The following is a 27742-nucleotide window of genomic DNA, read 5'->3' on the forward strand; positions in this document are numbered from 1 at the left end:
GCTCCCGGGGGCACACATGAGAGCCCCCACAGGCCTCGCTTCCTATGTGGAGGACACGTCCGCACAGGCGCACACGTGTGTACAAAAGTTCTTTCAAGGATCTTTATTGTGTATCCACGTGTTTGCATGCCAGGGTGTGCGTGTGGGTAAATACTACCACGTGTGTACATGGTGTGTGTGCACACCTTCCCCGGGCGGGCGTGTTGGCTTGCGGTTTCCATAGAGCTTGTGTGTGTGTTTACGCGTGGGTTCATGTGCTTTGCACATTTGCGTGTGGACGTCTGTTTGCGGGCAGGCGTGTCCACGTGCATTTTCGCAAGCCTACTGATAAAGTTCGTATTTGTGTCTGAGTGCTCCTGTGGGTGCGTGGGGTTGTACGCCTAGGCCCAGAGGAGGGCAGATATGGGTGTTTGTGTGTGTGCAGGAAGGGCGTGGAGATGAGAGGCCCCCTGTGTGGGGTGTATATATGGGCGAGTGGCACACGTGTACATGGGCATCTGTGTAGGGCACGTGGAGGAGAGGCGTAACGCAGGAGGGAAGGGCCCACACACAGGCTTGGGTGTGAGGCCTGGCTCTGTCATTGCCAGCCGTGCGACCTGGGGATAATCACTTAACTACTCCAACCATCAGTTTTCTCTTCGGGAAAACAGAGGCGATAACAGCATTTTACCTCATATTGCTGATGCATGGGTCAAATGGGAACGGACCCTCAAAGGGCTAGCAGGGGCGTGTGAGCTGCAGGGACGTGTGCCTCTGTGTGGATGGAGAGGCCCTTCCCACCCTCCCAATCCTTCCCTCCTCCCTGGGATCACCCCCGGTGCAGACATTCCCCCCACCTCACCAGCCCACCCCAGCACAGAGTTAGCTGTCCAGGAGAGACGCTCAGGGCACCTGAGGGGGGAACTGGTCAGGCGCAGGTCACAGAGCAGCAGCAACAACCTCCGAGATCTTTGTCACATCCAAAGTGAGTTCACACTTTCATTACCTACCTTTGACAGGTGGGAAACTGCGGTGCACAAGGAGACAGGAGTTGGTGGCAGAGCGGGAACTTGCTGTCAGGGCTGTGGAAGCCCGGACACCCCTCGTGCCCCTGAGAGAGAGGGGGCAGCTTCAAGAGGACCTAGCAATGCATATCTCCATGCACCCCATGCATCCTGGAGGAGAGGGGATTCCTCCCCTGTTTCCAGGCCCAGGGTACCTGCCTCAGGAGAGGGTCACTGATGGGGACTCGGGCTCTGTTGGCACTGACCAGGCTGGCGAACCCCGGGCCAGGCGGGTGCCCCCAGAGGCAGGTCACGGAGCCTTCCAGCCTACTTGATTTTGAACCTGAAGGGCCCGTGATGTCCCCACAAGGAAGAGACCTGGGCTCCTGCCCCGCCCCCACCTAAGACTGCATGACGGCTATGTTAGATATTTTTCTTCTTATTTTGCAGGATCATTTTTTATGTTCCTAAAAAAAATCAAAATTAAAAATCGTCACCAGCAGCGTCGCTTCCTCGCCATTAGCACTGCTGGCCCCTAGAATCATCACCATCTCCAGCATTGCCCTGTGATGACTGCACCCCCCCCACAAATCCCACCCCTTGCGCTGTGCTGTTGTGACTCCCGCGGGGGGGGGGGTGTGGGGGTGTAAGTGGGGTGGGGGGGGTTGGTGTCAGGACCCAGCAGAAATGCTCTCCCCTCCCCACTGTTTGCATTCCATTTCTCCTACCCCCAGCCCCAGGCCCATGCCAGTGCTCGCAGGCATCCTTTGCCTTCCATTTTTCCTAATCCCCCCCCTCCACCCCTGCCTCCACCAGTCTCCAACTGGGATCCTTTGACCTGAAGCCCTCCCCCAGTCTGCATCTCTCCCAGCTTGCTAGAGCCCGGGGCCTAGCCAGTCCTGCAAACCTCAGGCTGGGCTTTGGCCCCGCAGCCCTCCTACGGGCCCCCTCCTCAGGCCTGGCGCCCCACCCACCCAGCCGGCGGCCTGTCTGCCTTCCTGAGCTCATTAACTGCAGGTCACCGTTCAGCAGGAAAGACAAGGCGTGGGTTCTGCGGGCGTTCATTAGCCGTGAGAGGAACAGTGTGTGTGAAATTAGCAGTCACCTGAGGACCTCAATAATTTCATAATTAGGAGGCCTAATGGCTCCAGCTCTGGATGCCAAATGACTTAACCCTTTGCCTGCTGAGCTCTTAACCCCCAGCCCAGGGCTGCCAAAGGGGTCTTTAGTGCCCCCTCTGCTCCAGTTCCCCTCCCTATGGCCCAGCCATGTTCATCTCTGCCACCCCAGTGCCCAGCCCCTGCGCTGGCCCAGAGGGGTTGTGAAAGTAAGGTTTAGAGAGTGGATGAATAAATGAATGGACAAACGAATGAACGAGCAGCCAGGTACCTGAATGGGGAAAGAATTTCAGCCCCCGCTGCAGGTGCTCAGGGGAGGAATGCCTCTCCATCTGCGTGAGTAGGTGTGTGCCTGTGTGCGTGCCTGTGTGTGTGCACATGTGAACATGAGGGCCACACACACACACACGTGGATCTGTGATGTCTGCATCCAGCTCACATCTGTGATACTCATTCTGCTACCTCCCGTCTGGACAGAGTACTTTGGGAGGGACCCCAAGTGCCTCCCTTGATGCCAGCATCTCCTGGCACCATCCAGAGAATGGTGGCTCCAGAATTTCCATAGGTAGCCCTTGTGGGGGCAGGGGTGGGGGGACAGGGCTTACAGAGTTTGCCCAGAATCCGCATTTGCATAGCAAAGTACACTGCTTTTTAGATTAAGTGTTATTTTTGGAGGCTTCAGGCTACTAAGCCTGTAGCCTGGGGCAGCTGACTTTGACAGCCTGCTCTCCCTCCTCCCCACTTTGCCCTAGCTGCCCCCCCCCACCCCCGCAAGACGTGAGGGCTGAGGAGGAGGGTGGGGAGCCCTGGGCTCCAGGCTGGCTTCCCCAATCTGGGACAACTGGTTCTGAGGCTCCGTAATCCTGCCTCACTCCCCTCATTGTGGAGCAGGTGAGTGGGTGAAGGGAGAATGAAAAACTGGGGAAGAGTTGAGGAGAAACAATAAAGGAATGGGAAGGGAGCTGACGGAAGGAGGGAGAAGGGAAGGTGAAAGGATGGGAAGTCCCAAGAAGGTGAGAGAGAGGAGGAGACAGACAGGAGGCGGGTGTGGGGGGAAGAGGCAAGGAGGCCCAGAGCATTATCAGCACTTAAAAAGCAGCGGCTCAGTTCTTTGGCACAAATAATGGCTTTTTATGAATAAATCATGTGTCAGACGCCTCCCAGGGAGTGGGCACGGAGGGGGGCGCGTCTGCTGGGCTCCAAGGCTGGCAGGGAAGGGCCAGTTGCAGACCCCCAGCTGCAGGGGTGTTGTCCCCTTTCTCCTGATGGGGTCCAAAAGACAGACGCTGTCTCTGGAATTACCATGGGCCTGAGCCTGGCGGAGCTGTCTTTACTCTGAGGTGGTCTCCCTGCTCTGGGCTCATGAGCCTGGCCTGATCCCAGGGCTGGGAGTGTCCCTTTGCTTCCCTCCCCTCCCATCCCCCAGCAGAGCAGCCCAGAAGACGCTCCTGGCAAGGGAACACCGGCCCTGATGCATCCAGGGAGAGGTTTGCGCCAAGACAGCAGACACACCCAGAGAGGAAAACATGCAGTGCCCACAACTCACACAGGCAGACTCCACAGCCCTGGGCGCACATGTGAGTACACTAGGTGATGGATACGCTGTTATGCCTAACACACACACACACCCTCACCCAGGCATGTGCACAGACAGGGAGACCCCAATTATCGCCAAGGCTGTCCCCCCTCCCCAGGCTCACGCACACGGACCCACACAGACAAATGCATATGGCGCTACACGGACACACAGACCTGCACACGCACACCAGCAGCCCACCCTCCATCAGCTTAGGGTGGGGGCAGCTTTGCAACCCATATGGAGCCCAGACCCAGTTGGGTTGTCCTGGAGTCTGCTTCTGGGGTGCGGCTGGGGCATCCGTCCCAGGGGATAGTCCATCAGCCTCTATATGCTCCCCACCCAGTGAGGACAGCTACCACACCCCACAGGGAGGTCTGGCCTCCCAGCACTTAGCCCAGGACCTGTATAGGTCCTGCTGGCTCCAAGCTCCTTTGCTGCCCGGCTCACAGCCACCTCCCCGGAGGCAGTGGGGGCCATGGGAAAGCCTGGGCATTGGAGGTACACAGTCTGGGCAAGAACCTTGGCTCTGGCACTTTTCAGATGTGTGGCCTCACAGAAGAATTTCAATCTTGTTCACTCCTCAAAACAGATTTGAGACAGTGGCTGCGGCCCCAGGCTTCTAGACCTGGAAAGTGAGGCTCCAAAAAGTAAAGGCACTAGGCCTTATTTCAAGGACCACGCTCTTTTCACAAACGTTAAGATCTCAGTGTTCTGGTTTTCCTCCTCCTCTCCCTTTGGTGGCTCTTTCTCAGCCAGTGGGTTCCTTTTCCCATGCCAACGTGTTCTTAGGTGTTTACCAGAGCAGACTTTGGTCGCCTAGCTCTTCCCACTCGGCACCATCCCCCAAGCCTCTCTAACACCTTCACGACAACCTCGGTGTTCCTGATTCTTTAACCTCCCTCTCTAGGGTTTCTGACTCCATGATCCAGCTGGACATCTCCAGGCCGCCATGCTGCCCAGTGCTAGGGACTGCCATTCACACAGTAGCTACACTGTTGAATATCCCTCCAAAATCCCAAGGGTTCCGTGGAGCCTAACTCACATGGAGCCTGTCTGAGGCTAAGTGTACCATCTCCTCCAGGGATCCTCCCACCTTGAGCCTCCTCTGCTCAGGGAATGGGGCTGCCCATCCAGCTGCCCAACTAGAAACCAGGCATCACCTGATTCTTCCCTATCCCTCACCCCCTCATCCCAGTGATTCTATATCTAAACTACATGGGAATTCATCCTCTCCCCTCCAGCCCCACTGCCCTCCCAAACCCCTCCCGGTTTGAATCACCTCCAACACCTCCGTCCTGGCCACTGACTTTCTCTCCCTTCTGGTCCATTTGCCTCTCCATCATCAGTAATCTCTCCAGTCTCTTTGCTCTGGCCACACTAAACTGCTTTTGGTTCTGGAACCCACACGATCTTGACTCTGGGCCTCTCAACAATGCCATTCCTTCGCCCTCTGAATCCCTCCCCTTCCCAATGCCAACTCACCCTTCAAGACTCAGCTGAGACAGCACCCCTCCAGGTACCTTCCCTGGGAAGGGTGCGGCATGTCATTCATTCCCCCAGCAGCCGGGCTTCTCCATTCATTACAGCTCTGATCCATAATTGCCTGTTTATCCACCTGTGTCCCCTGTGAGCCTCTAAGTTCCTTGAAGGCAGAGGTTGTGCCTCTGTTGCTCTCTCTGGCAGCCCCACTGCTTGGTACAAGACTTTGGCACTTAAAGGTGCTCACGAAATCTTCCATGGATGAATGAATGAGTGCAGGGCAGAGCAGTTCACATACCTTTTCTTATTTACTCCTCCGCAGAAATCCAAGCAATGGGTGCTGCTAACCTGTGGTCTAGACCAGGAAAGTTAAGACATTGAAAACTTGCGCATGGGCATAGAGCTAGCAAATGGCAGGGATGGATTCAAAGAGGAGTCTGTGTGCTTTCCAAGGACTCCCTTCCATTATCCCACCCTGCCTTCCCAAGCCATTTTCCCTTTCTGACCCTGTTTTCTCATCTGTACAATGGGAATGAAAATCATACCTAATGCAGGGCCAGAGACTAGCAGGTTCTCAGTGAATATCTGTGCCATCTCTCCGAACCTCTGAGGCTTATGTATTCAGGACAGAATTTTCCCCAAACCAGAAACTTCCTGCAATGCATATGCTCACAGAAACAGGTGCAGAACTCCATACGGGCACATCGCCAGCGTCCAGAACTCAGTAGGCGCTTAACCAATGTGTGTGAGCAGACAGGCATCAGGGAATGCCAAGAGGGACTCAGACAAAAAGCCACAATAGGGACACAGGCACAGGGACACCTAAGATCCCTGCCAATGACCCTCCTCGGCCACCACCACCACCCCTGCTAGCCCAAGGCGCGGGAAATATTTAAAACAATTTTATTCATGAAAATATGCTGTACAATGCACTCTACACGGCCTCGACACGGCACACACGCACACGCACACGCTGACGGCACGGCCACGGTACACTGCCTACGATATGCGCTGGGGACGCCGCGCCCATAGCCCGCCCCGACCGGACACTTATAAATACGGGAGAGGAGGCAGGACTGGAACGGAGAAAAAGGGGTGTCAGTTTGGGGGTAGATCCGGAGCTGAGGCCTGCTGGAGAGGCTGAGACCAGTACTGGGAGGTTGGGGGGTGGAAAGGGGGATTAACTCCAACCTGAGAGGAGAGGAGGAACTAGGGCCTGCCAGGATAGGAAGAAGGGGCTGAACCATGAGATTGAGGGCTCTATGTGGGGAGTGGGGGTGGTTAGGGCTGAAGGAAAACAGCTCAGGGTGAACAGCCAACAGGTAGATGTACTTCCGGGAGGGGGTTCCTGGCTTGGGGTGGGTAAGGCTAAGACCAGTGGGAAGGTGTCGGTTGGGAATCAGATCCGGAGTCTGGGGTGGGTGATCCATAGCGGCGAGGGCAACCTACTTGAAGGTTTGGAGACGCCCCCTGCCCCATGCCACACATCCCGGTTAGAATCCCCGACCACACCACCGCAGCCCACCTGGCTCCTCCCTACTCCCACCCGGTCTGAAATTCCCCCAGGCCTCCTGCCCTGGGGGAGCAGGAGGAGTGGGTCTCAGGAGTTGGAGCAGGAATGGCAGGCGCCCCAGCCCCGCCCTACCACTTCCCTCCAGCGGTCAGCCTCTGAGGGACGTCTCTAGCAGGCCTGGGGCTGTCTCCCGGATCCTCCCATGGAGCTGGAATCGGGGATGGGGCCCAGGGAATCAGGACGGGAAGACAGAAGCCCCTTGGGGGCGGGGCGGGGCACCGGGGGCACGGGAGGCGGCCCTCAGCCCGGCACCCAGCTCTGGTTGGGGGGCGGAGCCCCGGCCAGGCCGGGCGGCGGCGGAGGCAGGGCAGAGTCGAAGTTGAAGTCCATTTCGTCGCTGTCCATGAAGTCGTTGAGGATGATGGACTCGACGTCGCACTCGAGGCTCCCGCTGAACATGTCGAGGTCCAGGTCGGCGGGGAAGCGGTCGGGCGCGGCCCCCAGCGGCCCGGCGGCGGCCGCAGCGTATGGCCCCGGCAGCGCGTCCAGCAGGAGGCCCCCGGGCGGGGCCCCGAAGGCGGCCGCGTGGCTCGGCGGCGCCAGGCCCGCGGCGCCCGCCTCGCCGGGCAGCGTCATAAGGCTGATGGGGTGGGCTAAGGCACTGCGCGAGGGCACCGGCGGCGCGTACGGGGCCGCGCCCTTGCCAGGGTAGGCGGCGGCCGCGCCCGCCAGCGCCAGCTCCCCCGGCGCGCCTAGCACCGGGCCGGGCCTGGGTGCGGGCGGCGGCGGCAGCAGCGCGGGCAGCGCCCCCGGGCGGAAGGGCGCGGCGGCCGGCGCGAAGCTGGCCTGTTTGTTCTCCTGGATGGTCTGCATGGGCAGGCGGCGCAGCGCGCCCAGCGAGGGTGGCCCGAAGCCCCCGCCCCCGCCGTAGGCGCCGCTCTTGCAGCCGCCAAAGTAGGCGGGCGTCCCCGCCCGGGCCCGAGGCCCGTACGCGTCCTGCGCGCCGTCCAGCAGGGCCTCGGGCAGACCTGCGCCGCCGCCGTGCAGGCCCAGCGGGCCCCCCAGCTCTGCCAGGCGGGGCAGCTCCCCGGGGCAGCGCGCTCCTAGCGCGGGCGACAGCGCACTCGCCGGGCTCGGGTACATGAGCGGCGACGACGGTGCCAGGGCCTCCAGGGCCTCGTCGTCCTCCAATTCGGCCGCCTCCCCGAGGAGGGGTCTTCCGCCGCCGCGGAAGTCGGCCCACGCCTCGTAGTCGTCGCTGGCGTGCGAGGCCGGGCTGGTGGCCCACTTGGCGGCGGCAGGCACGGGGCCCGGGACTGGCGCGCCCGGGGGACTGTCATCGGGGCTTCGCTCAGGTGCCTGCAGCTGCTTCTTCTTGCTCGCCTTGCCCTTGATGCGCAGGAACTTGGCCCCGTTGTCCATGGACACGGCCCGCCGCCGAGGGGTCTTGCCTGTTTTCCCGCCCTCGGGGTTCAGCATCCACCAGGAGCTCTTGCCCGTGCCCTCATTCTGCACGCGGATGAAACGGGTGTGCAGCGACAGGTTATGTCGGATGGAGTTCTGTGGCCGGAGACAAGGACATGGGTGGGGGAGTGGGAAGCGAGGAGGCCATTAGAAAAGAGGAGGAAGTGATGGAAAGAGGAGAGGGGAATCAAAAGGTGAGAGAAGAGGGAGGAGAAGGGCCAGAAGGGGCAATGGGAGGAAGCAGAAATGATGAAGGGTGAATGGGGTAAAGAGGGGGAGAACAGGTGTTAAGTACCAGGTTGGACAGGAATATCCACCTTCTACCCCAGAACCGCACCACTCTTCCCTCTCCCGGGCACCCCTTCCCCCCCACAACACACACCGCCCAGAGGGAGGGGCTAGAGTTTGGGGCCTGGCCTCTCCCCAGGAGGCCTGGCAGAAGCCTGAGGGCTACTCTTAAGGAACTACAGCAAGGCCCCCTCTCCCCAGCTCAGCCAAGCCCAGCCTGGGGCTAGCCAGGCTGCCAGGGCCCCCCAGCAGATTATGTAAGGGCTCATGCCGCCGCGTGGCTCATTTGTCTGCCCCCTCCCTCCCCAGCCTGGCATGGCGCCAGGAGCCCGAAAACCCAGGGCTCCAGAAATCAATCTCGCGGTGACTGATTAAGCCCTGTTTAGAACTAATTGCTCTTTCGTGTGTGGGGAGAATAAATTACCTGCTTTAATTTCGTGTCTTTAAAATGCAACTGCAGGTAGAAAAGACTGTTAACCCTTTGCTGGGAGGGCCTGGCCAGGGGTAGCAGAAAAGGCTGGGGGTCCCTAAGGTGGGTAGAGGCCCAGAACTCTTCTGAAATTTCCCCCAACTCTCCTGAGCTCCTGGGAACCGTAGCAGCCTAGGTTCCCAGCAAGCCCCTCAGAGCACATCCATCAGCCATGGGGGACCTCAGACCCCACCTGTGCTCAGTGCCCACCTTCAGGCCAGCCCAGCTCTCCCGCCTGCCCTCCCTTCCTGACCACCTGGAGTAGAGGAGCTCTGCCCCCAAGCCCCTTTCTGGTAGAAGCTTCACAAAGTCGCCACACATCAGGTGGCCTGATCCCCATTTCCAACAAGAAGACCAGGGCTCAGAGAGGTCAAGTGGCTTGCCCAGGGCAGCCCAGTGCCTTCCGCTGTCACTCAGTACCTCCCTGGGCTCCACCCCTGCCACCCATGCACACACTCTCTTCTAAATTTCAGCCGTGCCAGTTTCTAGCGCTCCCCACGTCACAGCGCACTTTTGCCAAGAAGGTGGGGAGGGGTGGCAGGGCACAGCTCCCATGACCTGCCAGGGCTCTTGACTCAATCTCCTTGAGCCTCAGTGCCTCAGTAAACGCTTCTGACCAAAATGGGCCCCGTTCAATAACCACCCCAGGAAGCCGTTAGATCACTGCGTGAGGTAATGTGTGCGGACACGTGTTTGGTGACTGTATGGGGTGCTCCTAAACCCTGGTTAAGGGCCTCACTCTGGCCAGAAGACCATACTTCGAGATCACCCCCCAGACCTGCTTTTTCTCTGCCTCCTTGATACCATGTCCTGAGTATAACTGCGCTAGGCACCAGCCGTCTGGGAAGCTGGCATTACCCCGTCTCACTGCACGAGGGAACAGAGGCCTGGAGGCATGATGTAATTTGCCCAGAGTCCCACAGGCAGCAAATGCCAGATAGCACCCCAGACTTAACCCAGTTCATGGACCTGCTCCTATCCTATTTGTCCGCCCAGCTCCATAACCACTGACCAGTGAGGGCCCTCCCTCCTGCCTCCTTCGCATCGGTCTCCAGGAGGAGGGGTCCTTCCTGCTGCCTCCCTCACACTCCCAGCTCCAGGTACTGGCCTGACTGTTCAGGCACCCCGCCCCCTCCCTATGGCTGCCACTTTCTGGTCTGGGGAGGTGACAGCTCCAAGGCTCCTCCCAGCGTTGCCCTGCCTGGCTTCTCCTGGGGCCCTGTGAAGAGGGGAGCTAGACCCCCCAGGGAGTGGTGCTCCCTCTGGTAGATACCCCCTTCCCACTCCTGCCCTTGCACCTGGCTCCCCAGCCCCTCCTGCACACCTGTGTTCAGATGCCTCAGGGGCCTCAGTTCTCCCCCAGGGGGCTGTCTGGCTTCGAGGAGGCTCCGCCCTCCAGCTTCTCCAGCTGGAGGTGGGTCAGGCAACACCTCTTTAGCGGTGTCACTGTGTGCCAGCCTGGTTCTGCGGGGTGGGGGTTGGGGAGAGGAGGAAGGACATCACCAAGTGTCAGCACCCACTCAGTACCTGCTTGTTCAGCCCGAGGTATCCTAAGTCTTTGATCTCGCGTATTCTCTCCAGCTCCATACACCTCAGGGATTGTGAGCCCTGTCTCCAGATGAGGAGAGTGAGGCTCAGAGTGGTTCAGTAAGCTGCCAGTCCCACCGTTCAGATGGCAGAGGCAGGTACTGATTTCAGGTTCCTCTCACCCGGAGTCCAAAGGACATCACATTCCACCATGGCCCAGAGAACCGAGTCAGGGAATTTCCAAAGAATCTTAGGAAGCCAGGACTCTGGTGCTTCTCAAACTTTCCATGTAAACTATCCCTAGAAGCTGGCAGCATAGGAAGCCTGGGGGCATGCCTCAAGGTCAAAATTTCTTATTAAGTCTTGTGCTTCGTTTTTAGCATTCAGGGGGATTTTGCGTTGCAAAAATACATCTGAGTTTTCTGAATAGACAAATCATGTTTTTCCATGATTTGTACCAAGAGCGCCCGCTCTGGGCCTGTGAAGGTTTGCACTCTTCCCCACTCTGTTCCCTGCCTGGCCAGGTACCCCTGGGACCCGGAGCCCCCAGCCTGAAACCACTGCTGGTCTGACCCAGAAAGAAGGATGGACTCGCCCAAGGTCACCCAGGACCTGGTAGGAGAGACGGGGTTCGAGCACAGGCCTCCTGACCCCTGGCTCGGTGCTCTTCTCACCCCACCAAGCCTCACCTGGGCAGGACTGTTCGTCTCTCCGGGCCTGTTTTCCCGCTTGGGTACTGATGAGATGTGCCAGCTGTACTCCATGACCTTTTCAATCTGACACTGTAAGTTCTTGAACTCATCCAGTCCACAGGTTTTCAAACTTTTTTTTTAAAGATTTTTATTTATTTATTTGAGAGACAGGGAGAGAAAGCGCCAGCAGGGGAGAGGGGCAGAGGGAGAGGGATGAGCAAGGAGCCCGATGATGCTGGGCTCCATCCCAGGACCCTGGGATCAAGACCTGAGCCGAAGGCAGACACTTCACTGACTAAGCCACCCAGGCATCCCAGACTTTTTTTTTTTTTAATAGTAGAACTCTTTGCAAATGGAATCTAATGCAAAACGGAGTGTTCCAGACTCAAGCCATCAGGGAGTGGGACCAGCTCACACCCCTGGCACTCTCGCAGAAAACCAGGCCCCGGTGGAAGGATGCTGCTGGCCAGGTGGAAGGGGCTGTGGATGTCTGGAGGGCTGGCACACCTTGCCCAGGGTCACCTGGAGAGGGAGCCCAGGACTGGCTAAGGACCTAGGCCTTTGCCTGTGGAGCCAGGCTAGGCACCAGCTGTGTACCTGGGCTGTGGCCCCGGAGGGCAGTCCAGGCCCTGAAGCCCAGTCTGGCTCCTCAGGGCCCAGCCACCTGGTACCACTCAGAGCTCCCAGCCAAGATCCAGAGGGAAGCACAGCTCACAGCTCACCCACAGGGCCTCCTGGGAGGCCAGAGGCCACGGAGGAGGTGAGGGAGGCAGAGGAGGGAGACGCCTCTGCCAGGCAGCAGTAACCAGGGCTCCCTCTTAGAGTCGCCTAGCAACCCGCCACCACAGCCACAGCCCCGGCATGCCCAGGCTCCCCTGTGCCCGGAGCTGGGCCCAGCTTCTGGGGCCTCCTGCCTCCCACACCTCCACGCAGGCCCGGGGCAGGTTAACAGGGAGGTCGGGCTTCCCTGATTCAGGAGGGAGGCCATCTCAGGGCAGAGGGAAGGCATAGTCGACTGCATCCACGCCCATCCCATTCTCCCTTGGAACCCGGGATACAGAGCCTGGGCCCCCGGGGCCTCACCCACCTGGGAGAGGAGCTGGTGCAGGGGAAAGCACATGGGCTCTGGTGTTGGATCTGGATTCCAGTTTGGGCTCCCAACACCCCACGAACTGTGCAACTCTGGGGCAACATGCCTTGAAACTCTGTGTTCTCAAAGGTCTAACTGCTTCCACCCTTGCCTCCCTACAGCCGTCTCCCACCCAGCAGTCCCACCCACCAAATAGCTTGGATCACATCCAGGCCTGCCCAGAATGCTCCGATGCCCCCCATCTCAGAGTAAAGAATGATAGCCTTGCCATAACCCACAAGAGCCTCCATGACCTCTCGGTCTCCTCCCCTAAGCCTGATCTGCTCCATTCCTTCCTCCTGTTCCTTGAAACTGGCTAGGCACGGTCCCGCCCTGGGCCCTCTGTCTCAAGGGAAAACTGTTCGCCCAGATACCTCCATCCATCTCTCATCTCTTTCAAGTCCACGTGCAGATAGAATCTTGCCATGAGGCCCATCGTGACCACTCTAACCCTTTGCTCCTCCTCTCTGACATTTCCTGACCTCCCGACCTGCGCTCAATTTTTCTCGAACAATAAGCACTTACTTAATTAATAGATAGTTCGTATGCATACATTAAACAATTACTATGTAGGTTGTATATAAATATGTAATTTACTTACATATTTATGTTTGATGCATACCAGGCATTTCGTAAATGTTCACTGAATGAATGAATGAATGAATGAGCGAGAGAGAGAGCGGAGGGGGTAATACTGTGGTGCAGGGAGAATTAAAAGAAACTAGGCAGAGAGAAGGGAACACAGGCAGAATGAGAGACAAGCATGGGTGGAACAAGTCAGGAAAAGCCTAATCCACAGAGGGAAGCACAGAGGAGGGTCAGGGCTTCCATGAGAAATGAGGGACAGCCTCAGGGGGTGGCCGTGCCCCTGCTCCCTCCCTCCAGAATCCCTCCCCACTCCCTCTCGAGGCCCAGACAGACTTGAGTCATCTGGGGCTTGCTGGGGCCGAGGTCTCAGAGAGCCTGTCCCACCGGGGCCAGAAGACACACCAGGAGCCCCAGCGGGGAGAGAACGACCTCAGCCATGCTGCGGGTGTCCCCCCGCACGGACAGGGTCTGACCCACCTGGTGCTGGCAGCTCATCGATCCAGCAGGACGCCCTCATTTATTCCCAGGACACCCTTCGCCCACGAGTAGTAATGCATTCCTCTGACAGCACAGCCCCATTTATCCAGCACCCCAGTCCCATTTATCCAGCAAGTACAACCTCATTTGCTAACAGCACTCCATTCACCTGACGGGCCCCCTCATCCATCCAGCAGGACACCCTCATTTATCCTCCAAGTCCGAGTCTCTCCTTCTGCCTGCGGTGGGCTGTGTTCTCTGCCCGGGCAACCCACCCGGTCCAGCGGGACGTCATCTCTCCTACAAGTCCTCTTCATCCCCGGACAGGACAAGCCCATCTATCTCATAATGCAGCCTCACCTTGCCTCCGAGTACCACCTCATTCCCTGACAGTACAACCTCGTTTATCTTCCACTACAACCTCATTTCTCCTCGCACAGCTCCATTCTCTGATAACTCACCCTTCTCGGAGCCAAAGCCTGCCAGAGCCCCCAGCGCAGGGGGTGGGGTGGGCGGGGGAAGAACGTGGAGATAAGAGTGGCCTCACCAGTCCAGTCCCCTGCCTACAGAGGGCTGCCTGACACTATGACTCGGACCCATCTCCTCCCACACCGAAAGGGCCCACGGACTCAGGAGTTCTGCACTGCCCGGCCCAGCCAAGTGCCCCACCATGACCCCACTTTCCATTCTTTACCCTCGAGGGGTCAAAAGGGCCCCCAGGATTGATCGCCTCCAGCTCCCCAGCAGGGAAAAGATCCCACCTGATTTGATTTGCAACTGTGGCTGATTTCTGTGGCCTGGATACTACCATTGCAGCCAATTTTAAGCTGCTAGCATGACATCACTGAGTACAGAACCGGGAAGAAGTGTGCAGGACGGGCCCTTCCGAGCCAAGGCAAGCCAGCCCGAGCACACCACTGGGGTGTGCTTCAAATACCAAGGCGGGAGAAGGGCACCACCTCCGCCATGCCGGACCCGGACTACGTTCTTTAGATGCAGTTCTGGTAGCCGTCGTGCAAACAGGGGCCACTCTTGTCCGAAGAGGGGAGAGTGGGCTCGGGAGAGTTCAATGACACCTAAGGCCACAAAGCTGGGCAGTCCTGGAGCCAGGCAGGTCCGGGTCTCAGAGCGATTGGGCTCCAAAGCCAGAGCTCTTCCTACCCCCTCCCCCAAAGTGGCAGGGGACATGGTTCCGCCCACCTCAATGGCCACTCCCCTGGCCTTGGGTTCACAAGCCCAAGCTTCCTGGCTTTCCTCAGAGGCAGGAGACCCAAGTCTTGTGTGTCCCCACCCAGCACAAGTCCTGTGCAACCTCCTGGCCTTCCGGACATCTGGAGAATTCCAGGACCCTGTCAGTTCAGTCCTAGGACCTGTTCCCATCTGCCCAATCCCAAAGCCAGGTACCGATGCCCCTCGAGGTTCCATCACTCTCCGAGGTTCTGCCCAGCACCTGTCTCAGGAAGCTGGCCTTGCCTGCCCACACAAGAACCCTCCGAGGCTGTACGGCCTATCACCCCCATTCCCTTTCTGCTCACCAGGGCTCCAGCCACCCTGGATGTCTTACACTGTCTTACACAGACAGGCCTCTGCACACTCAGCTCCCACTGCCCCTCCTTCCCTCTCTGCTTGACCAGTTCCTGCTGCTCGGGCAAGGCGAGCTCTGTGTCATCTTTCTATTTCCCTCTGCAAGTCCCAAAGGTAGTAGCTCCCACCTCAGTGCCATGGCAGAAATATAACCCCAAACCCGAGGACAACTAGGCACACGCTGGCCTCCCCACTTGAACTTCGCAGGGCAACTCCCGGCTCACGGTTAGTCCACACATGCCCCGGGGCGCTCGGCAGCCCTGAGCCTCTCTGGCCTGGCAATTCTCTGCCCTTTCTGTTCAGCAAAACCTCAGGCCAGAGCTCCAGGCCTCGCCTTCTCCCTCCTGCCTTTCCCCTCCAGTTCCTGCCTCCTCTGCCACCTTCCTGCTTTTCCTCAGCGCTTCCAGACTCCTGGGGAGAAGTCAGGCAAGGAAGGAAGGCCAGAAACTACCATTTACTGAACATTCATTATGTGCTGTGCCCCGTGCTGGCACCACACTTGAAATCTCACTGTCTTTTTTAACAATCCTCTGCGTTGGTGTAGTGTGCCGATTTTACTGATTTTACTGAGGAGACACTGAGGTTCCAAAAGACGAATGGGGCTGCCCAAGGTTACGTGGTGGAAGTGGTGGTGTGGGAGGCAAGGAATTCACGCCCAGGGCCCTTGCCCTGCCTCCCACCTTGAGATGCCTCAAAGGAGGAGCCCAGGCCAGACAGAAGCTCCAGGGATGGGCCTGGGGTAGGAGTGGGGGTGGGGCAGTCCGTACTGGCTCATCAAGTCCTCCAAAGACTCTTTCCTCCTTCATCCAAGATTAATGGGGATCCCTAAGTGCACAGCCATCCAGGGCCCTCCCTGTCACTCATCAATCGGAGCCCTGTCCTTCCCTCTGCAAGCATCACCTCCCTACACCCCTGCCCCAGGCCCTGGGAGCAGCTGCGGTGACCTCACCCCGCCCTGCCCTGGGCCCAGCTCTGGGGAGGGCCCAGCAGCTGTGCCCCAGCCCTGTAGGCTGGCTCCTGGGGGGAAAAGAGGCAGAGTGGGCATGGCGCCAAGAGAACCATCTGCTCTCCCAGGGGCATGGCCACCCGCACAGACACTGGCCTCGCCCCCAGGGGCTGCCCTTGGCCCTCTGTCCCTATGCCAAGGGGCTCCAGGATCCCCAGGCAGCCCACCCAGACCGGGGCATCCGCCCTCATCTGCCATCTGTCTTCTGGATTCTGAGAGGTCCTTGCAGGACATGTTGGAGCATGAACGTCCCCTGAAAAATGGACAAGTGATCGGGGTAAGCTCTGGGTGTAGAGGCCAGAGGCCAGGGCTGGGTGTGTTGAGCGCCCGCGTGCCCCAGCCCCACCCCAGCCCCAGCCTAGCTGCTCTAAGAGCCTGAGATCCCCTGGGGGGAGGGGGCCTCCATCCCCTCACATCTGCTCAGCTGGCAGGTGCCTCTGGCAGAGGGCGAGCCCCCTTCCCCCACAGCCCCAGCTCAGGTTACAGAGAAGGCAAGGCCAGCAGAGGACAGGGGGAGGGGACAGACAGGGTGGAGGAGGCTGCAAGGCTTCCCAGAGTGTTGGGGGAGGGGAATTTCGGATCTCTAGATGGGACTCAGAGCCAGAGAGGGAAGGGCCATATCCAAGGTCACACAGCCTCCCAGTGGACAAAGAGAAGACCTCGTCCAGGGGCAGGCAACCCTGGGTTCAAGGGTGACCTTGAGCAAACCATGGCCTTCATCTGTGAAAATAAGGAGCCTAAAACCTGTCTGCTAGCCTCCCAAGGCCAGGAGGAAGACTCTGTAGGTAAGAGAGCGGTGGGTCAAGCGAGGGGCAGGTGGAAGCTTGGACATCCTGAAGAGCAGACACCTCAGGGACAGAACGGGAGGCCTTAGAGGAAGGACCACTCGCCCCCAACACACACACACACACACACACACACACACACACACACACACACTAACACGAGTCAGTGTCTCTCAAGGATCAGGGCCCAGGATCCCCACCCCACACAGCAGTGGGGAAGGGCTTCCTTTCCTCTCCCAGAGCAATGTACAACACAGTAAGGATGTTTGCTAGGATTTCTTGGGGACCTTATATGTATCTCTCCTGTAATTCTCACCACAAAGCTTGGGCATAAGTCCTGCTATCATCCCATTTTGTAGAGGAGAAAACAGGCTCAGTTGCCCAAGGCCACACAGATGGTGAGCGGCCATTCTAGATCCTCCCTTCTGCCTCTGAGACTCCTAACTGCACCACAGTCTCACCTCTAACATCCGTCAGGTCCCAAAGGGTGCTGCATCGCACCTCAGGCCTGCTTCTCAGACTCTCTGGACCTTTATTCTCTACACACTTTCTCCCTTGTACCCCAGTGCCAGGCCCACAACTGAGTGCCCAAGCTAGTCTTGCCCCCTGTCCACACCACCTCGGAATGATCTTTCTGCCTAGATCATTCCCCAGCTTGGAGTGCCAGCTCCCTGGCCTGGTCCTCAGGACCATTCCCTTCAGTCCCCTGCTTGCTCCCCCAGCCTCAAGTTCTACTGTGCTCTGACCAACAGAACCGGACCCCATGGGTTCCTAAAGAGTCCTGAAGGTTTGACCTCCTTTGTCTGGTTCCCCTCTCCCCACCTCCAAATACCCATTATTTGGCCTTCCCTCATGACCCTGAGCAATCTTCATCCCCAAATCCAATTCAGGAGTCCTCATCTTAACTCCCCAGCTTGACCTGTGGGTCACTCAAGGTCAGGGAGCCAGTTTGGATCCTCTCAGCAGCACTGTAGTGGGTGGCTGACAAGTGTAAGCCTAGACTAAAGTGAATGGAGAAAGCTGTCATCAGCCTTGGGCCTGCAGACGAGGTGAGGAAGGAGGCAGCGAACACCACAGGACATTGGTCTGGCCTTGCCCTTGGGAGCTCTGTGTGAGAGAGGGAGCCATGTGCCCCTGGAGCCATTCCTCCCCCACCACCGCAAGACTGGAAGGCCCAGGGCCAAACTCTAAGACAGAGCAGAGAGACAATGATGGGAATGGGGGGTGGGGGGGTGTGGGGGGAAGGCCTGGCAGGGAGTGAGGGGTGTGTGTGTGTGTGTGTGTGTGTGTGTGAGCTTGGATTGGCCTGACCTGAACACTGGGCTAGGGAAGAGTTAGCCCCGGGAGTTTTATTTCTGTCACTTACAGCAGGATATAGTAAAAGCCACTTTCCTTCTCCAGCCTTAGTTTCCGCCTAAAACAGGGAAAGTCACAGTAGCAGCTTCACAGGGTGCCGCAAGAGTTATAAGAAAGCATGTGTATAATGGCAGCCGGCGGCTGAAACCTGGGCTAGCATAGTTCAGTGGCGCTGATTCAAGGGTCAGAAGAGCCGAGTGATGTGGCTGGAGAAAATGACTGGGAGCAGGGGTCCCAGGCCTTGAGTGTCATGCCAAGTGAGGCCCCCGGATGGGATCCTGTAGGGATAGCACTGCGCTGGTCACATAGGGAGCTATCTGAGAAGAAGGGCTGTGACTTTCAGGTTCTTACTGGGCCAGTTCCAGATGGTTGCTGAGTCTTTATGCCACAACGAATCCTCCTGCAGCCAAAGGCCCTCAGTGGCAGAGTGCGTCTGCCCTGGCTGCAGGCTCCATCCTCTCCAGCTGTGTTCTATACAGCGTGACTCCTGAGACAGGAGCGTGACGGGGTTGGGGCTGGGCAATCCGGTGTTGAAGCCGACTTCATGGCCTATAATTCTCTGGAGGACCCAAAAAGAGTGAGGAGGAGGGGAAGGGGCTCCACCGGGGCAGCCTACTTAGAGAAGAAGCTGGTCTAGGGCAGAAGGGAGGGACAATCAGGAGTCCGGGACACCACCACGAAGGCATTGGCTCAGAATCTAGGTCCATCAGTAGACAGACCTATTAAAATCAGACCCTCTGAGGGTCTGATAGACAGGGTCTGAGGTGGGAACTGGAAAACTCTTATTTAAAAGCTTCTTGGTGACTCTGATCATCAACCAGTTTTGCCAACAGTGAAGGATTTGAAAATAGGAAGGAATTCTCAGAGAGATGTGGTGGGTTCCAGAATCACCTAGGAGGTGGGCCTGTGTTTAATCCACCTGAGCACCCAGCCCAGTTTCTGAGGGGTGGCCCAAGGGGTCGTCCAAGAGTCAGGAGCTGCCTCAATGAGCATCTGACAAAGGCAGGGCGTGCCAGATGTAAAGGTGGCAAAGCAAAGGGTCCCTGAGATCACAGGCAGCAGGGGAAGCAGGCGGGAGGGGAGGGCCCGGCCAAGGCCAGCTGAGGGCCCAGGAGTCCATACAGAGCTGTCCAAGCCTGGCTGGCTTCGAGGGGGGCACTGAGGAGCCCCACAGTGTTCTGGAGCATGAGAGAGCCTTGGGGCAGGAGGGCTGGTGTGCGTAGGTCTGAGACCGCACAGCGCTGGGAGAAACAGGGGCCAGATAGGTTTGTGTCTAAATCAGGCTCAACCTCGTCCTGGCTATGCTGCCCTGGCCCAGTGACTTCACCTTACTTGGCCTCCATTTCCTCAGCTGCAAAATGGGGCTATTAACACATATCTGGCAGGGCCCAGGAAGGATGTAAAAAGAGAATGTATGTGAAGTGCCCAAAGGCCTAGCACCCAGACGTTAATTCTCTTAATTCTGGTTCCCCTTCCCACAAGAGGCACCCCCCTTAGAGACCAGAGAGGTTTCTCTGCAAAGAGGGAGGCCCCAGGGGGAGGGTGTGGGAGGCCCCTCCCCCACACACCACCTGGCCCCCCTCCCACCTCCACATATGGGTTGGGGGGTGGGAGAGGCTGCAAACAGCCAAACCCTCCCAAACAGGAGTTGGTTTCCATGGTAACCAGGGTGCCAGGAGGAAGGGGGGGCCGCTCCAGATCCAGCTGTCCCCCTGAGCACTCTACTCAGGCCCCAGAGCCTTAGTTAGTGCCCACCCAACACCCTGCACCCCCCATCTGTCTGCTCTGGGGGCCCACTGAGACTGCCATGAGCACTCTCTTTATTGTGTCCAAAGTCCATTTGTCACCTGGGTATTGCCAGGGTCAGAGTAGGCATCCCCAAGCAGAAGTCCCAAGTTCAAGTCCATCCACACCTGTAATCACATGCTTGCACCCCTGAGAAGTCCCATCGGTAAGTTGTGCCCTGGGACCCAACTAAGCCCTACAGCTCCTTGAACCAGAGTGTTGGTCGATCACAGACTTCAAAGAACCAGGGATCCAGTTAAGAGAATGTTGGGGATCAGAATGGGAAAGAGTTTGCTCCAGTTCACACACACGGGATCAGGCTCCCTTAGGGGGGGTCTGTGGGTGCTCTGTCCACCCGCAAAGGTTCTGGACTCCGCAACTCCAGTGGACCCAAACAGCTGAACCAACACACCAGGAGAGGAGCACGGCTCCAGGGGGTTGGACTGCTGCCAGGGAGAAGGAAGGAAGTGCTAACAACTTTTAAGACCTGTCTGGCAACAGAATGGGCAGTCCCAGAGGCCAGTGCACTCAGTCACTAGGGTGTGTGAGAAGGGGACTGAGCTGGGCAAGGAGGCGTGCAAGGTAGTGTTGGGTTCCATGACTCTCCACTTGCCCCAGAGACGCTAAGTCGGATTTGGAGGTGGAAGGAGTGAGCCCCAATGCATGACCTGTCTCCCAGGTACCCACCCACCTCCTAGTTGGGAGGCAGGCTCACAGGCTGCGAATAGGGAGGGGCTGCTGGTGAGCCATCCACAAGGTAAGGGAGACAGTGAGGGGAAGAGGGGCTCCCCTGGCTCCAGCCAGTACACCCATATCCTAGAAGCTTATAGCCACACCCAGTTCATGACCACCACTGCCTCGCCCCTCACAAGACCCAGACAGAGGGGCTTCCACAGCCCCCAAGACCCCATGTGGTGGTCACCACCAGCTGCCACTTGAAGACATTACGCTGGATTGCAAGGAACACGCCTGCGCCCTTTCAAAACCGAAACACAAGCCCTCTCCTCCAGCCCCAGTGGCACAGAAAAAGTTTGAGTTTTGGGGTCAGAAGGGGGTTTGATTCTCCGGGCAGACACTTCCTAAGGCTGTGACCCCAGGGCAAGTCACTTCTCCACTCCAGAAGAACGGGATGCTAATATACAACCCCCCCCCAACCAAACATGGTGGCCAGGATGTGAAGGGATCTGCGCTGGGCTAGGGGGCGCCTCTTTCCAGGCCCTCTAGCCCTCCCAGGCCCTGCCAGAAGCCCCCAGCTCCAGTCAGTCCTGAAGCTGAAGTCCTCTGGGTGTGCAGAGAGGGGGGCCCCCAACCCACAGAAAGTGGGGGCTGGGGGGTGCTGAACTTTCGAACCCGCAAACCCCCCGCGCCGTTCATTACCTTAACACGAGTTAAAAATAACCGTCTCATCTCTTTAAATTAGTCTGTCTGCAATTACCGCCTGGCACGGCGCTGCCCGCCATCGTCCCGCTGGAGCGGCGCCAGGTGGCAGGCGGGGCCCTCACCCTGTCTGTCCGTCTGTCTGTCTGCCTGCCTCCCCATCCCTCTTTCTCCCCGCAGCTACCCCAGGGGCCTCCCCGCGACCCAGACTCCGGCGCTCCCCAAGTGGCGCAGGAAGGGGGCCGGGCCTGGGGCTGGCTGGGGGGAGCGCGGGGGCCGGGCGGAGAGCAAGGGGACTGGGGTGGGGGCTCCGGAGCAGGGCGGCGGGGGAGGGGCGCCGGGAGGCCCGGGAAGCCGGAAGGGCCCGCAGCGCGCCAGCGCTCGTGGGTGGGTGTGAGCAGGTGGCCGTGGGAGTCTGCCGGGCGTGCCAGCAACTGTGCCAGGAGCGGCTGGCACGGGCTCGTGCCCAGGAGGCGGGCAGCTGCCAGCCCCCCGCTCGTGCGCGGCGGGGGGTGAGAACACCCCCCAACCGGGGCTCACACCGCCTCCTCCCGCACCCCCACCAACCCTTGGGGCTGGGGATCCCCGGAGGACAAAGAAGGAGGAGGGAGCCCTGCTGGAGCAAGCTGGAGGGAGGAGAGAAGGGGGAGCCCTCTGCACTCACAGCCACTGCTCAGCCAGGCTGTCAGAGGACCCTCCTCTTGGCCTCTGACTCAGTCCCTCCTTCCACCCCACCTAAGACCTGCTGCCCAGCCTGGGCCAGATGGGGGTAGCACCACCCCTCCTGATCCCATCCCCCAACCACGGAGCTGCTCCAGGCCCTGAGGGAGAAGGGAAGTCCCCAACCACTGTGCTCCTCCCCCATCAAGCCTGGGGACAGGAATGGGAGGTGCCCAGGCCTGGCCTGGGAGCTCGCAGGGGAGCTGGCAGCCAGGAAACACAAAAGCAGGCAGAACAACTCCAGGGGCGCTAAGTGGAAGGAGCACCAGGACCCAGAGCAGTCTGGAAGGCTTCCTGGAGGAGTCCTGTTGCTAGGCAAGGTGGGGCTGGAGCATCTGGGAGGAAGTGGGAGGCTCTACCTGGATGTCTGACCTCCACACTTTTAGGACACCAAAAAGGGAGGGGAAACTCCCGTCCCAGCCCTCATCCAGGGCCTGGAGACCCTCTGTCCTGAGAGAAACACTAGCAGCCTCTTCGGTGGTGGAGTTCCCAGCACCAAGGCCAGCCTCTTTGCAGGCTTGAAGCTGTTGGGGGTCCTGCACCTGCTGCTGATCTGGCCTCCTCCCGTTTCCATCAGCAGCACCTCTGACTACCTCCCCCAGTCCCAGGTGGGACCACAGGGTGAAAGCCAAGCACATGGGCCCTTCCTGATCTGGCCCACTCCCTTTCCCATGCCACCTCCCTGCCATTCCTAGGAGCCACCCAACCCTCTCATCTCCTACAGTTCTGCCTCCTTGCCCTTGCATCTCCAGTCAACATCCCTTGAGAGACTTTCTCACACATTCGGCCCCCAATGAAGACAGCCCAGATCAAGTGCCACCTTCTCTGGGAGGGTTTGCCTGGGCTCCCAGGGAATCTAACCCGCCTTCCCTGTACCTCTGGCCCTTCCTGGCTGTAAAACACACAGCCTGGGTGTGGAGCCCTGATGCCTCCTGAAGGCAGGTCTGATGCCTTCCCCTTTGGTCCCCCACCCTCCCTCTAACACAGGGCTCTCGGTATACACTTATGTGGAGGAGGGGAGGGAGGAAGGAACAACGGTCCCCAGCCCCAGCCCTGGCCCCAGAGGTGTACCACGGCCTCCACACCCTCTGCTAAAGCACGGGCTGGCTGGGGCTGGGGCTGGTCCCTCCACCAGTTCTCTGGAGGGACTGAATGGGAATGGGGCCAGGGGTAGGAATGAGAGGAGAAAAAGGATGGGGGGTGGGGTAGAATGGGAAAGGCCAGAGGTCCCTCTGAACAGCCCTCTTCCAGTGTCTGGGTGGTCTCAGCCAGGCCCTGGGTCAGAAGCCCAAGCTTCAGGCTCCTTCTCCCATGCCCCAGCCCAAGACCAGCCTGCCAGGGCACCTTCCTTCCTGAGCCAGGTGCAGGGAGAACCAGTGTGTCCCCAGCAGCGTGGTGCAGGGGAAACCACCTCCAAGGGGCAGGCAGGAGATGGGGGCCATCGCCCGGCACCTGCCGCTCACCAACAACCTGAGGAGTTCCATCCCCTTCTGGGGCCTCAGGCTCTCCGTTGTCCGAGAAATGAAGTCCGGGGACTAAATTATCTCCAAGCACGTTCCCAGTCACATTCTAGGATTTAGACCTGCCCCTGTTCCAAAGCTGTCTGTGTCCCCCTCCTACACCCAGTGCCAGCAGGATACTATTCCAGAGGCTGTGTGGGGCCATGGAGGGAGACACACCTGGATTGGAGTCCAACTCTCCCATCTACTGACTGTGTGACCTTGGGCAGTTCACTCCTCCACTCTGTGTCTCAGTGCCCAGCTCTGTGAACAGTGACAGTACCTCAGGAACTGCCGAGAGCATTAAGGAGACACCTGGCACAGATGCCTGAAGGTGGCTGACACCAGGCCCCTAGCAGCCCCTGGATGCCCTGGCTTGGCCCTGAGACCCTCATGAACTGCAGTTCTCCTTCAGCTTCTGGTCTCATGTCTTTTCTTGCCATCTTCCCCCACCATTCCTGGTCCCTCAAGCTCAAGTGGGGTTCCACTCCCTACAGGAAGCCCTCCTGGCTTACTCTGGCTCACAGTACCCTCCCCAGCCTCTGCACCCTCTGCACCAGCCACCCGTTCCTTCACACTCTCACCAGACATTCACCCGTGGCTCCTCGGTGCCAGGCTCTATGCCGGGTGCCACGGGCGCGGGGACTGCTCTGCCACTGCCACTGTCTTCTAATGGCTGGGTGGGGAGGGGAAATGAGACAGGACACAAAAGACTGAGCCCTATCACAGGCAAGGAGAGGACCAGGGAAGAGGAAGTCCTTAGCTAGCTGAAAAGGGTCAGGGAAGGCTTCCTGGAAGAGGCATCTGAACTTGTGCTCTTGAAGACAAGAAATATATCTACAGGGAGAAGTGAAAGGTGGGAGAGTGTGTGGGGACCGGGACAGGGGTGGGAGCAAATCCCAAGGGCTGTACCCACTTAGGAGGAGTAAGTGTTCTCATGGGAGCTGAACCCAAGAAGATGGGAGACTCACGGGTGATCCTCCAACCTGTACCTCCACCCCGTAGTGGCCAGAGAGAACAAGAGAAGATGCCAGCATGAAGCCTGAGAGCCATGGGCCCCCAGGTCAGAGGGCTACAATGCAAACCACTGGGCGACCAGAGCTGCTCATGTCCACCAGACTCCCCTCCTCCTCTGGCACCCCTCCTTCCGCTGACCTGTCTGCAGCCACTACCAGGCACTGCTCCCTCCCTCCATGTAGGCATGCCTCTCTTGCAGAGACCCCTCTCCCATAGGAAGCCTAACAGCTCCCAGGCCCTAGGCACAGACCCCTCCCTCTCCCCCAAACCTCCTCCTCCTCCTCCTGCAAAGGCATCGACTATCCCATTCCCCAACAAGATGGTCAGAGGAGGGTCTGGAGGCCACAATCCAGTCAAGCCCTTGTCCTCTCCCAAGATGGCTCCCCCCTTTCCACTGGATGGCACTGAGGCCTCCCTAGGGTGCCCCTGCCCCACCCCTCCCCCCAAATGCATCTGGGCTCAAAAAGCCAGGGAAATGGAAGCCAGACAGCCTAGGGTGGGAAGGGACAGATCCCCAGCCCTCAATACCCTGCCTTCATACCGGCAGAGGTCATCCCCAGCCCACCATGCTGATCCAGGGAAAGGGGGACAGCAGCTGCCCCATGGAGAACTCAGCTTCCAGGTCACCTGACCAGTTCCCCACCCCAGGCTGGCTGGTGCCCTAGGGTGAACTCTTGGCACCACAGGAAGAAGGGTTCAGGGTTGCACTCCTTGCCCTGGGGCCAGCTCCAGGGAAGGTAGTGGGAAAGATCTGGGGAGAAGGCAGGCACTGGCCCCAGGCCATTATTCCAGCTCTTTAAGGAGGGTGCCCCGGTGAAGAGGGTAAAACAAGAGTAACACACAAAGCAAACTCGCGGGGGCTCAGAGGGGGCCCCTAATATCCGAGGTCTTCCAGTCGGTTCCTCTGTCATGCCGCCGTGGACAGGGTGGGGGTGTCCCTTGGGGGTGCCTCAAAGTGGCAGTCCCTTGTCACCTCACCAGACCTCCCACCCAGCATCCAGAGCACGCACACAGCTGCTCCCAGCACGCCCCCGCCTGTCTGCGGGCCGGCCCCACTCCCCAGGCACACACTCTGTGACCCCTAGGGGTGCCCCAGGGCCTCCCTCCCGACGGCTCGTCGGGGCCCCGGACGCGCCTCGCAGCCCCAGGAAGCCCTAGCCAGCGACCTCAGCCCCTCTCCCCAGCCGGACGCTCCCACCTTCCAGCCGGCCGAGCTGTTGCTGTCGCCTTTATCCTTGAAGTAGGGCACGTAACGGACCATCCAGTCGTAGATCTGCGAGAGCGTGAGTCGCTTGTCCGGGGCGCTCTCGATGGCTTTGGTGATGAGGTCGGCGTAGGACAGGTTCCCCCACGCGTTCCGCCGGGAGCTCTTCGCTTTCCGCAGCGGTCCGACCTCCGCGCCCAGCGGCGGCGCTGGGGCCATCGCCGGGGCCGTCGCCCGGCGCTCCGGCCCGCAGTCCTCGGCGCCCTCTGCCACCCCTGAACCCAGCGCTCCGTCCTCGTCTCCGGCCAAGTCGGGCTGCGGCAGGGGCCAGGTACACGAGCGCGGCCGGCTCTGCGGCGCGAAGTCCGGGTCCACGTCCACCTGATGCGCTCGCAGCTTCGCAGCCATGGTCCCGCCCGGCTCGGGCGAGGAAGGGAGGGAGACTCCGCGGAGGGTGGGCGGGCGGCTCCGGGATCTGCGCGCCCCGGGGAGGCCCGCGGGAGGGGTCCCTGGCGGCGCCGGCTCAACCGCGGGGCGCCATGGGCCGGGACGCGGAGACAGGGGGCTGGTCGCGCTGGGAATCCCGAAGGGAGGGAAAGATGGGGGCAGCGAGGGAGCGGCGGCCCCGGAGCCCGGCGGGCACACACCTCGCCCAGCTTCGCTTCTAGCACCTGCTGCCTGCTTGCGCCTGCAGCCACCACCGCCACCGTCGCTGCCGCCGCTCCCCCGGCGCCGGCCCCGCGCGCGGGCCCCGCTCTCCCGGGACGAGGCCGGATTGCACCATGCCGGAGCCCGAGCCCGTGCCGGAGCCCGCGCCGCCGCCGCCGCCGCCGCCCCGTGAATGCAGCCGCCGCCGCCGCTCCGGCTCCAGCGCCAGCTCCCGCGCCTGCCGCGCTCAGCGCCGGCTGCACCTCGGGATGGGCGGGGGACGGGGAGGGGGCGGGCCCGGCGCGGGAGGGGGCGGGGCGTGCCGGCCCGCGGCCACGGAATCCTCCGCCTGCCCGGGTGCCCCGCCTGCGGACTGGGGGTTGGGGCGCGGGGCTCCCTGCTCCGGGCGACCCCGCAGCAGCCCCCGCGCGCAATAGCGCCGCCTACGGAGCAGGGGAGGAGAGGCGGGAGCGACCCCGCCCCCTGCTCGGCGCTGGGGGAGGGGATGCGGGGGCGGGGCCCGTTCTCCCTCATTGGTCCGCAGCCGAGCTGTCCCGCCCACGGACTCGGCAGGATCCCTCCCAGAAGCGCGTCAGCGGGTTATTGTTACAACCCGGAGTTTCCCGGGGCAACGGAGAAGGGGCGGGGCTCAGAGTATTTGGCTCCGCCTACCACTCCCGAGGGGGGCGTGTCCAGCCCCCTGATTCTAGACCCCTTGGTTTCCAATCTTTGAAACCTGATAGGGCAGATGATCCAGTACTCCTTTGTGCCCTGGACTGGGCTGGGGAAAGGGAAGGGATCAAGAATATCAGAGTTTAGGGCCACATTGGCCACAACTGCAGCTTCTCCATCTGCAGATGGGTTCTTCATGGGCTCTTAGGGGACCTGTGGACATAGTTCTAAAGCCTTGGTTCTTAAAGTTTAACGTGTAACAGAATCAACCTGGAGAGCTTGTTAAAACGTTGCTGGGCCCCAGCCCAGTAAGTCTGGGTTGGAGCTCAAGACTTTGCGTTTCTAACAAGTTCCCAGGTGATGCACCCAGGACCACAATTTACAGACCAGTTTCACACGCTCAGGGAGGCTTTTGCAGCAGCTGTTGAACAAGCTCTTGCCCCAGAGTTCATCCTGTTTGGGGAGAAACTTCTCATTTATTTAACAGATACTTATGAGGACCTTTAATGCACGAGGCACTGTTTGGACCACTGCAACAAGAGTGACAAGTGACAGAGACAGATGAGGTCCCTACTGCCTAGGCTAGTGGAGGACTCAGATGTTGATGGGATCATCATATGGCCTCAGGAAGGATAGGCTGTCTGAGAAGCTAGGCAGTCCATGATTTCATCCCACAGAGTCCTGGACTAGGTTTTCAGCCACAACTCCACCTGCCAGCCTTTGCCCTCTGCCTAGACTGCCCTTTCCCCTCCTCGGGACCCTCATGGGAGAGTCTCCCATTCC

At 59.5% G+C, this 27742-nt stretch overlaps 1 protein-coding gene across 1 annotated transcript; it reads right to left on the reverse strand.

Moving 5' to 3' along the window:
* Window positions 1–6060: 6060 nt before the first annotated feature.
* FOXO6 (forkhead box O6) lies at window positions 6061–26532 on the reverse strand. Its single transcript, XM_046025396.1, has 2 exons — window positions 25634–26532; window positions 6061–8232 (listed from the first exon to the last, which is right to left on the reverse strand). The coding sequence occupies exons 1-2, from the start codon at window positions 26045–26047 to the stop codon at window positions 6973–6975; spliced, it is 1674 nt and encodes a 557-aa protein (XP_045881352.1). The 5' UTR covers window positions 26048–26532; the 3' UTR covers window positions 6061–6972.
* Window positions 26533–27742: the final 1210 nt, after the last annotated feature.

The sequence above is a fragment of the Meles meles genome, chromosome 1 (assembly GCF_922984935.1).
Source record: "Meles meles chromosome 1, mMelMel3.1 paternal haplotype, whole genome shotgun sequence".
Classification (NCBI taxonomy): domain Eukaryota; kingdom Metazoa; phylum Chordata; class Mammalia; order Carnivora; family Mustelidae; genus Meles; species Meles meles.